This window comes from Eleginops maclovinus, chromosome 17 (assembly GCF_036324505.1).
Source record: "Eleginops maclovinus isolate JMC-PN-2008 ecotype Puerto Natales chromosome 17, JC_Emac_rtc_rv5, whole genome shotgun sequence".
Classification (NCBI taxonomy): Eukaryota; Metazoa; Chordata; class Actinopteri; order Perciformes; family Eleginopidae; genus Eleginops; species Eleginops maclovinus.
In genome coordinates this window covers 7,682,321-7,693,690 of record NC_086365.1, presented here as the reverse complement: position 1 = coordinate 7,693,690, position 11,370 = coordinate 7,682,321, and the positions used below count along the sequence as shown (strand labels likewise).

At 44.4% G+C, this 11,370-nt stretch overlaps 1 protein-coding gene across 3 annotated transcripts; it reads left to right on the top strand.

Annotated features, from left to right (window-relative positions):
- The first annotated feature begins 151 nt into the window (after positions 1-151).
- On the top strand, positions 152-10,702 carry vezt (vezatin, adherens junctions transmembrane protein). Of its 3 annotated transcripts, none has more exons than XM_063905872.1 (12): positions 152-322; positions 1,379-1,507; positions 4,022-4,111; positions 4,216-4,400; positions 4,671-4,955; positions 5,903-6,049; positions 6,186-6,333; positions 6,950-7,341; positions 7,694-7,887; positions 8,142-8,248; positions 8,384-8,591; positions 8,816-10,702. In XM_063905872.1, exons 1-12 carry the CDS (start codon positions 287-289, stop codon positions 9,388-9,390), a joined length of 2,496 nt encoding a protein of 831 aa, XP_063761942.1. In that variant the 5' UTR covers positions 152-286; the 3' UTR covers positions 9,391-10,702. The 3 variants fall into 3 exon arrangements, with proteins under 3 accessions (XP_063761942.1, XP_063761940.1, XP_063761943.1); XM_063905870.1 differs by having other exon boundaries at positions 5,891-6,049; XM_063905873.1 differs by lacking the exon at positions 152-322 and adding an exon at positions 356-768 and having other exon boundaries at positions 5,891-6,049.
- The last annotated feature ends 668 nt before the right edge of the window (positions 10,703-11,370 follow it).

Genomic DNA, 11,370 nt, shown 5'->3' with positions numbered 1-11,370 from the left:
AGTATTTTATTTTGAAATTGCTTTCATTTCTGTTTTCGGACAACTTTCCTTGCCTGGTTTTCCCAACAGTTGGTCCAATGCCTCTCGCGCCCACATGAGGCGCACTGATACGAGCGCTTGTTCATTGGTCGCGCAAGCTTGCGTTGAGAAACGAGCATTGTGGGAATTGTATTCTTATGCAAAGTTTAGCAACCGGCTAACTATCAACTTCTCAGTGGCCGTTCCTGACAACTGTCGCCTACAACTTCAGTATGCAACATAGGCTGTGTATAGATGGCGGAGAGCAATGACTGAGGAGTTTGATGAAGATGTGGTATTTGAGGTTTGTTTTATAGCCGCTGTTTTTTACAATTGTAACTTACGGATGCTTTGTCATACCTCCCGAGTTCTGAGGTAAAAGAGACGTTGGGGTTAATTATGGACAGCTAGCTTACACGGATAGCTTAGCAACCTAGCAAGCATGCTAGCTTCACATTAGCAGCCGTTTTCCCTGTTGCCATGCATTGGCAATCCCAAACAAATCAACATATTTGGCCGGCTGCTAACTGTGTTTCTGCAAATGAGCTTTGGTGGTCATGAGATGGGGCTGAGCTGTGCCAGTGCGCGAATTGTTGCTGGTGTTTCATCATTGCTGGTCTGATAGTTAGAGGTGGGGTGGGGAGGACCAGACCCAATGCGTCGGTTCTGGAGGAAAAAAAACATTGACACACAGGCGCAGCTACGTCTGGGTGGTGACAACATGAGCTGCTGCTTCGTGTGACAATGCATGTGAGTAGCTTTCATTGTTTGACTGGCCTTTAGCATGTTATGATTGGTTTATTATAACTGAGATGCCCCTGTGCAGCTGTGCACCAAAACACAGCAGCAGCTGGGGGAGAAATGGGTCAGACATCTTTGGACAAATTCTAGCATGGGATGTTTTCCTCCACTGCTTATTTCGTGGATGAGCTTTTTTGTTTGGATAAAAAATATCATTGCATCTATGTATTCCTCTATGAGGAGATAGGATTATGATCCGAAGATTTAAAAGACAGTCCCCTCGTCTGTATGAGGAATTGACAGATTCACATATGAAGGCACTCAGGTTTTTGACAGCATTCCTCGCAGAGCTGAAAGCTGCATTGATGAAGGATGGTAGGCTGGGGATGAGATTGGTGCCTCCTCTTCATCTGATCCTAAGGGGAAAGTCGACAAATCAATTTTCTTGCTTAGAAGAGTCATGACACCTTTGGATTCACACTGGCATAAAATCAGCTCAACCTGCTTCAGCCTTGTGACCGTACCACCACACTTTCTTCTCCTATACTCCAATCTGGCAAAGTATTTTTCTCCCCAATTCCTCAACTACTCCTCAATCTGTTTTTCTTTCTCCATGCAGAATTCCCCTCTTTTCCAGTACCTGCATGATCTAGGGCACACAGACTTTGAGGCATGTCCAACGGCATCACAGGAGGACGAAAATGGCGGAGACCTCACCCCGTCTGACGAAGATTCACGCAAAACTTCAGTGAGTTTCTCCAATTCTCCACACAGACATCACACAAGCCTGTCATCAACCCTAACACTGTACCTCTCTTAAATTAATCAATCAACTATATTTATAACACAAACCATCAATCTAACTTGATCTCTGGTATCCCAAATTTAAAAAAAAAGAAAAATCTTAAAAAAAAAAAAAATGTATATATATTCCAAAGCCGTAAGTAGCCTAAATTTCCTGGAAAAACACGACAGGGACTCTGGGAAATTTGAAAGGCCCTTTCTTACAGTTTTTTACTTTCTATAGACCAATTAATGTAAAAAAATTCCGATCACTATTCGAATAATGTCCCTGACCGGGGGCGATGTGTGTGTGTCAGTCACACAGAAAGTAATTAATTTGACTATTGACTCCAAATGGCGACACATATTGACACGCAATCTCTGACAGACTGTTATGTGCACTGGATTACAATATGCTTCACCTTACTCTGACAAGACATGGCATCAAGGGCTCTCCACTCACTGATGCAGGTATTTTGCGTTGCGTGTTCTTTACTCTGTAATCACCCAGCAGATGTTCTGATTGTGGAACAGATATTGTAATGCGATTACAGGTACTCTGCCCTCTCTCTGGCGTTATTCCTGCCTCTGTGAGCATCCTCCTCCTACTTTGTATCGTGTGTTTAACCGCCAATGTTTTTTGAGCGATCTGTGATTCATACAGATGATTATTATGTCCTGGGAAGCTCAGGATCACATGACTCTTCCTTTCCTCGTCCCCCCCCTCCTCTTACGACGGGAAACAATTTTGTGTTTGTTTCGCTCAGGAACTTTCCATCCGTGTCATGCTTCCTCTCTGGCACGTTGTTGTTCTAAGGAGTAAAGGAGGAAGAGGGATTCAGATGGGACAGGAAAGCCTTCGGGTCGTCCCTGTGTGACCAGCTTCCTGCTGCTCAGATAAAGTCGGAGCCGAAGCAAAACACCTTATCCACGTAGACAGAGCATAGCTTATCTCTCTTTACATTACTGGTTAAACGGTCTTTCTGAATAGGGCTCACATGCATGTTAATGGTATGTGAGCATGCCCTTGACCTGCTAAATATAGCTGATATTTATAGAGGTCATTTGAATGATTTTACATGTGTTGATACATTTTTACATGTGGTGTTATTTTAGGAAGAAAGAGTTGCATGAGTGGGACAGTAATCACTAGGCGGTGAGTTGTTGATTTTTAAAATTTGTACAGATCCAGGTTAGTTGTTTCCGGTTCTTGTGCTATGCTAAGCTAAACATATCCTTCTCTAGCTTTGGGCAAATATGAAAATCGTATAAATCAACAGCTGTCCGTGCCAAGTCTGTCCGTTCTGTCACGTAGTAGCGAACAGCCCAGTGTCTGCAAGCTGGAGTGTGTCTTTGTGTGACAGCAGGCGCTGATGAGCGAGAACCGCTGGTGACTGGATATAATACAGTGGCGTGAGTGCAGACATCTGTGAGTTAATCTGTACAGCGCTTACATCATCTCTGTGGCGGTGTTGGCGGGATGAGCTGCTTTGATGCTACAGAGAATGTTAGGAACATGGGTTGTGACCTACTTCAAAGATGATGACCAGAATGTCCTGAAACTCAGTCTCAAATCTGTCATCAATATTACCGCCAATAATAACAGTTTGGCTTTAGCCTCTAGAAAAGAGGTCAGCTGGCCCGGTCTGAATCAATAACCCCTGGAGCAAACTACAGGATGTTGTGATGATGGTTTCTCAACAGTATCCTTCATAATAAGTCCCATTTTTAAACAAAGCGTTTCACACATGCCACGAAACACTTTAAGCAGATTAGAGATTTTGTTCCTGATTACGAATTACATGGTTTGGAATTTCTATAAGGCTGTTAAGCACTTGCAAGAAAAACCTTCAACAAACAATTCAAACCGCCTGAGGTTTGTCACAGTATGCATCAAAATGCCAAAACACTTACAAAATGACAGTGAAAGTCCACATTAGAGACTCTAAAGAAGCAAGAAATACAACTTAAGTGTGTATGTATGAGCTTTTGCGTAGTGTTTCGAAAGAAAGACATACAACAGGCTTCTCTTCGTAAATTCAAAGAATCCTTTCTTCCATGGATGTTAAAAATGGAAAACATTTAGTTATAATACCAAATTGAACAAGTTGATGTGGTTACTTGGTTTTTGTGCTCCTGCAAAGCTACATAAGACCTGGATAAATGTATTACACACACACATTGCATTTATTGTTGCTGCCTGAATGAGATGGTCTCCTGGGATACTCCTTTTGACTGTGAGTGTGTGCTTGTTTGTTATTTAATGGATGTGTGATTCCTTGAAAACAAACCCAAGCTAAAAGAACCACAGCAGAGTTACTTCAGAGATCTTCAGGTGAATCAGTTTGCGTTTTTTGGGAATATATTCTGCTGATTTACTGGGGCTTTTATGAATTCTGATTCATAAAACTGTTATGCCACCGTTCCTTAATTTTACTTAATTGACAGCAAATTAATCTTTCCCCTGTGTTATTTGCAGGGCGGTCGCCTATGGAGACTGACTGAAGCGCTGTGGAGATGGAGTCCGATTCAGCAGGCAGCTGCATCTCGTAAGATGGGCCAGCATCTGGTAGGTAGCATTTGAAACAGAAAAGAATGCTGGCACTCAAACCAAGAACTCCACAGTTTATATTTAAAGGCGCATTTTTTCCATTTGTTCTCTTTCTGTTGTAGGACTGTGTGTTTGGCCAGTACTCGGTGAAGTGCATTCTGGACCAGGATGTGCTGCTGCAGGAGGATGTGGAGCTCATCGAGCTGTTGGATCCGAGTCTGCTGACCCTCAGCTCGTCTGCCTCCGGATCATCAGGCCGAGCGAGTGCTCTGCCTCGACCCAGCCTCATTGCCAAGCCCTCCCTATGGTACGGAGTTAGGGAACAGACTAGAGAATATCATGTGTTCTAATACAAGACAAACACTAAATGAAACTATGGCCTTTTAAACAATACCAAAAAGAAACCTGAACAATTCCACTTTTTGGAATGAAACATTTTGACATTTCTATTTAGATTTACAATATCCCAGCTGGGGATCAATACATTTAAATCTAATCAAAATGATCCTGTACTACAGCTGTGCGGAAGCTTGTTTCATGAAAACAAATACGTTTTCCCTTTGCTCTCCTCACTCAGGGACATGGCGGGGCTGGTGGGCCTGGCTGCGGTGCTGCTGGGGCTCTGCTCCATGTCTGAGGGCTTGTGGTCCCTGGCTGCGGCCCCGTGGGGCATGGCTCTCCTGGGCTGGGCGGGGCTGAGGGGGGTCACGCTGTGGAGACAGGGTCGCATGGAGAGAGCCGTCCACACACGGGCCGCGCAGCTTCAGACTCTCGTCCACAACAGTAAGACTCTGACCGGGCTGTCCCGCAAAGCCCTGCGCCTGGTGCAGGAGACGGAGGTCATTTCCAGAGGGTTCACCCTGTAAGTATGCTCGTTTAATTCTACATTTCACCCAATCACAAAATGTTCCTGTCATGTCTCCAGCTGTCACTGCTTGATTCAAGCTCAGTTCATTAGTTCACACACCTCCTCAGGTGATGTTTCTGTAGGTGTTTTATTATTTGTGTCAGCACTTGTTAAATAACCCATCTGTCTCTCTGTATTTAAAGATTAGGCCGTGTCTATAAAAACACACCAAAGAATTATACTGCAACTTCAGTTTTTGTACAAATGACTTATATCCCATGTTAATAAGTTAGCTTTAGAGGTGCTGCTAGGATTTTGCTACATTTGGAAAGAGCCTAGCTAGCTGTTTGATCTTGGAAAAGGTTCAAACAGTTAAGCTAAGATTAGATAACCAGTAGGAGTTTTATTTTCATATTTACCACACCGCCATGAGTGCTGGTGATCTTGTCATGTCACTCCTGGACAAAGGCTATTAAGGGTGTATTTCTTTAAATTATAGTTAACCTCATTTGTAAAGCACTTTTCCAAAAACATTAACAAAGTGCCTTATCGAAAAAGATACAATTGTATACATAGTCAAGATAAAAAACACAAAAAAGCAAATAAGAACAGAGAACATAAGACCTGAATAATAACCTATATTAAAATAGGTCAACATCAAGGGATTCAAAACTAGACAAACTGGACAACAACCATTATAAATGCCTTCCTATAAAAGTCAGCTTTGAGTTATTCAAACAAAGGCGCTGTGTTTGCTAAGCTACGTAAGTAAATGTCTAAATATTCCTTTGATGGCATGTCATATTGTGTTGTTCCCTGTGTAGTGCTCGTTGTCTCAGTTTGTTGGTTTTGTCCTGTGTGTTGTCCTTAGTGACGTGTTGTTCAGTGTTGTATGTGCCCCCCGCCTCTTTGGGACGTCTCCACAGTTGTATCACATTTCACTTGTCAAGTTTGCTCGACAGGGTGAGTGCGGCTGGCTCCTTTAGCAGGGCGGGACCGGGGGTGGGGCCACGAGGACAGCAGCTGATCGGACTGAGGAAGGCTCTGTACCGGGCCCTCCGCACCGCTTTCAGAGCTTCACGCAGGGCCACCTGTCACATGCTCAAGGCATATCCTTATACCTGAAAAGAAAGATTCGATAAAACGAATAAGTTCAATGTCATGTCATTTGGCGTAGTTTCATAACCTTCAAATGATACAGAGAGGTGGTCACATTGTTTTCATGATTCCTTAACTCCTCCCAACGTTCCCTCTGAACTCTGAGATCGATAATGTGACCAACTACGTGTCGGCGGTGCCTCTGAAGGAGCTGGGGCTCGGCCTGGGGATCGAGCACCTGGGGGACGAGCAGGCCCAGGAGCTGACAGACGACTACAGCCTGCCCGCCCTGAAGGTACAGAGAGCCATAGCAAGGCAAAATGTTTCCCATCTTTTTCCAGGCTAAACTTAGCTGGTAGACTCAGCCATGGGAGGATTATTAGCCAATTAGCCATTGAGGTCAAACATGCAAAAACAGCATTGCATAGGATGAACTAAAGAGATGTTAAGCCTCTTTTTGAAGGTGTTTTATATCTCTTATTGTATCTTACATTGTTTTTTTGTAGTTTTGTGTCTTTTTGTAGACATCTAGACTCTCTTCCTGGTTGGTAAGCATCTACTTGAGTGACATTTGATATTGGGTATGCCAGTAGGGTCATGACACTTAAGACCCTGGGGACCTTTACCCTGTAGGCCCATTCAGTAATCCAGCTATGGCTTGGCTTAGAAATTGGAGCAGTAATGAACTTCTCATCTATCTTTCAACAAGAAAGAGAAAAAGCTTAATGTTAATCCTCTTCATCCATTTATCTGCTGTCTACCCTGTAAGCTCAATGTCATGCAGAAACTTAGTTTTCTCACAGTAGAAGTAAAATCTGAAAAAGTGTAAAGTCAGAAAAGCCAAAGAAAGGAGTTTACTAGTTCAATGCTACAAAGTTTGTATGAATAAGTGTTGTTTTGTCCTGCTGTAGATGCTGTTCCAGCTGTGGGTCGGACAGAGCTCTGAATGTTTCCGTCGCATGGCTCTTCTCCTGTCACCCCAAAGAATCGAGGATCCAGAAGAGGGTGCACCCAACGGAGCTAACGGAGACACCTCGCCTTCTTCTCTTCCTCCTCCTCCTCCTCCTGCTCCCCCGCTGCACCGCTCCATTGTGGCGGTGACGGAGCCCCTCCATCATGCTCTGGCCAGCTGCCTCTGCGAAGTGCAGCGCAGTTTTGACTTCCACCGACACTTTGAGACACAGCTGAGGACGCCGACGGGCTCCGACAAGACAGGGAGAGCCAGGGAGAAATGCCGAGAGCTCAACACCCTGCACACCTCCATCAGAAGCCTGCAGCTGCACCTCAAGGCCCTGCTCAGCGAGTGAGGGACTCACACACACACACACACACACACACACACACACACACACACACACACACACACACACACACACACACACACACACACACACACACACACACACACACACACACACACACACACACACACACACACACACACAGAGTCCTGGCAGCCCTCATTGTACACTTGCGCCATAAGAGGAGATGAGAGTTTAATGATCAGGGTAGGGAAACTGGGTCATTCCACCAGCGAAGCAGTAATGAAATATAGCAGGGTTTACTTGTATCTGACCCGTTATGCAGTCAGTTATTTCTCACAGGAGTCGGTTGCTTTCATTCTCTATTGTCAACGCTCCTTGTCTTGTCGTCAGAATGATCATCCTGGAGGACGACCTGGAGAAGCTGATGGTGTCCAAGGAACCATTAGAGATGACAGCGGAGGGCTACCAGGACCTCAGCGACCGGCTGCACCAGCTGCAGCCTCACATGCAGGCCAGCGGCGGCTGCTGGGAGGACACCATCTGCCAGGTGGAGCGCATGCTCAGACGGGTCAACGCCTATCCAGGTGAGCTGGGACCACACTGTGATGGCTTTCTGTCAAATAGGAAGTTGTACAAAGGAAAAGGGACACCTCCTGTAGTGTAAATTAGTTTCCATTTTTACACAGAGTCTATAATTATACCTTCTTCCTTTACCATGACACTGGAGACTTGTAGATGAAGCTCCTTCGCGATGTAGCACGAGTACATGCTCTAATGCCAAAATGTTGAGCTCATCAGTTTTTTGGTTCATTAACGTCAGTCCCCACCTTCCCTACAGGAAATGCTGAGGGTCCGGAGCAGTGTGGCCCTGCCGTAGCTGAGATTCCTGCTCCTCCTCCATCATACCCGCTCATCCTGGACAGAGACCCTGTGCCAGAAGAGCTGGTAGGATAAATTGCTCCCCTGACATCTTGCATCATGTGCCTCTATTTATACCTAATTTACACTAAGATTCCCTCACAACAACCCAGATAAATGTCCCTACTGCGGCCTTTAAAACTCACATTCGTTTTGGACTAGGAGTGGGAGGCATATGTGTCCGACTCGGACTCTGACGGTGAATGCAGAGGCTCTTGGTCGGACATCTTGTCACCGGAGGAGCGGGAGCGGCAGCGCCGGGAGAAGGAGGAGTCCCGCCGCGTCCTGTCGGAGCTCAAATCTGTGCTGGGCTTCCGTGCGTCAGAGGGGGAGAGGATGAAGAGGAAGCAGCTGCTCTTCAATGACCAAGGTCTGCACTGACCTGTGTCACCTCTCAGGTTTAAAAATGAGGACATGAGGGTTTGGCTGGTGGTGATTTAGCTGATATTGTTTTGGGATTCTTTTAATTATTTTTTCCATGTGTTGTCAAACTAATCACAGAAAAACAATGTCACAAATTTGTGAAAAATCCTTTTAAGCTAAAACTTCAGCAGATGAGGACCCTGAATTCTATTTTTCTTCTACTTTTTGCAGCTGCTGAGACACCTTCAGCTCGCACTGAGAGTTCAGATCCTGCCACAAAGCCAGCAGAAGCCCCGACTTCTCTGGGATCTGCAGAAAGTGGCGAGGAAGAAGAAGGAAACCACTTTTCAGAGTGCTGTGCAGGAAACGAAGGGGAGGAAAGGGAAGAAGGGGAAGGAGAAGTGGGCAGGGTGGGGCCTGACCCGTCTGCAGAGCCGCTGACGGAGTTTAGCTGTGGTCCGGAGAAGGAAAGGGATTTGGGTGGTGCTTCGGTGTGTGCGAGAGGAGGAGGAGGAGCGTCCGAGCTGCACCTATATGACGGCCTGCTGGAGGGAGGGGAGGGCCACAACGGGCTAGACTGCTTCCTGAAGACTAAAATCCCCGCTGTCTCCGTGATGGACAGACTAACAGAGCTCCATGGCTCAGAGGCCCTCAGCTTCAGCTCCGCCCTCGCCGCTCAGGTGGCGGCACGCTCGCAGACGCTCATCGCCATGGAGGAGCAGACATTCGGAGACGATGAGGACGAGGAGGAGGATGAGGATGAAGAGGAGAGTGACAGACGAACCCCTGAGAAGAACTTAAATTAATAACCGCTGCTTTATCCAAACACTGAGCAGAGACTGTATTTATGTCTGATTGTCTTCTATAATGTGTCACTGTTTCTAGCGTGGAGAAATTTCGAATATACCCCCATCCGTCCATTTTACTGTTCATCCCCCGCTGTTAAAACTCAGGTACCAGAACCACTAATACAAAATAAGACCATCCAGTGTCAGAAGATCAGAATGTCTAGATGGCTTGGTGACATCTTTGGTACGTTTGAACAAAGATTGCAGGAAACATGATTTTCTCCATACCTGAGAAATATTGTAATAATTAACCACTTTGAGAGGTTATATTTGCTCTTTCAGAAGCAGTCCAATCTGAGTTAGTCGGGATGTTTACGGCAGGAGGTGTTAAAGTCTGCAACCTGAGACAGTGGTACAGGACACAAAGTTTGAGGAAAATATACAATGTAGAAATACTTTGTATATTCCTTAATTCTGAATTCAACTGCACCTAGGTCTTGCCAACAAAATGTAGTTACAGTCTCAAAATTAAAAGTATTCGTAAACCCATTTTAAACAAACCTTAAAACAATATTTTTTTCAGGATTTCAATACTTGATTAAATGTACTTTCTACTCCTGCAGTTTGTATACTGAATGTTTTGCGTGAAGAAACGCACAGTCCAGAATTAAGGTACATGAAAAAGGAAGCAGCAGGAAGTTGAAATCGCCTGAGGGGCTGCACAATATGAGGAAACTCAAAGGAAAGGCATCAAAAAGTAGTGATGGTTGTATTTGATGGGCAGTTGTTTCCTGATACTCTCTTTCAACTAACTTATAAAATATCACATTTCGTCTTTCAGGGTGTGTCTCCCAAATAGATAGTACCGATTAAAAGAAAAACTTGATATTGTGCAGCCCTACTCTGCTGAACTTAACTCTTAGTCAAATCCGACACAATGCCTTCCATCTATTCACAATCCTTTTTTGAACACACTACTGTTGTATTGAAGAATGTTTAATGAAGGCCAGCTCGGAGGATAGACTTGTTTTGACTCGAGACTTTATGGACTGAACTGTTGCTGCTGTGAGGCTTAAAATGAAATACCTGTGGGTAAAGTAATAAAAAAGGAGGTTGATTTTCTCATGTGAGGGCAATCTTTAACTTTGTTTCATATGAAGAGTCTGACATCCCTGGTGTTTCCCTCCCCACTCCTCACCCTTCCTTGTCTTTCTTGTCACCAAGTCTGCCTTGTCCTGACCCTTCCCTCACCCTCTCCTCCTCTCTCTGGGTGAGGTATACCCCCTCCTGCATTTTCCGAAATGAAATAAAATACCATTCTGGAAGTGTTCGATGTATGATGTAGTCTTTTCTGACGCTCGTGTTTCAGAGGCTCTCACGCTTTGTGAAAGAGAAACAGGTTGGGTGAGTTACTTGATCTGTTTTGTGGGATTTTGCATTTGTCTCACCCACAGCAGCTGCTGCTCCACTTTAACGCAATTCCTGCCTTTGGAGACCTAAACAGAGACCTCATGGACTAAAGACTTAACATGTAAGTGCTCAGCGTCATTGGATTTAATCCACCCAAGAAGGGAAACAACATATTTCAGTAACTCTACCCTTTGAGATTTAAGTTGGGCAATTGACACATTAGACTAAAGCTGCCCGAACTGAAAATGTCCTTTCTATAAATGTGCATTATCTGTCATAGATGCTTCCAAATATAAATAATTACACACCTCTATTAGAGTAATAATGCTATTAAATGATTTACTGTTATAACTTTGCCACCTAGTGGTCTGTTGTGTGACTGACATGCTGCTAGCAATATTGAAAGATTTTTTCAAGATGTTTTTGTGAAATTGACTTTTGCATAAAATAGTATAATATATATAGAATGTTAGACAGTGTTTCAATGTTGATAGTTATTTTGCTCAAACATCACAGCGTTATTGCATGGTCAATGTTGCACTTAAATATTTTAAATTTACATAAAATGTATTATTTTGTGATAATTGC

Coding starts and splice junctions, on each gene's coding strand:
- vezt (XM_063905870.1), top strand. CDS start 287: ATGACTGAGGAGTTTGATGAAGATGTGGTATTTGAG. Junction 4,956..5,890: donor ATTTCCAGAGGGTTCACCCT/GTAAGTATGCTC, acceptor TCACTTGTCAAG/TTTGCTCGACAGGGTGAGTG. Junction 6,050..6,185: donor ACCTGTCACATGCTCAAGGC/ATATCCTTATAC, acceptor ACTCCTCCCAAC/GTTCCCTCTGAACTCTGAGA.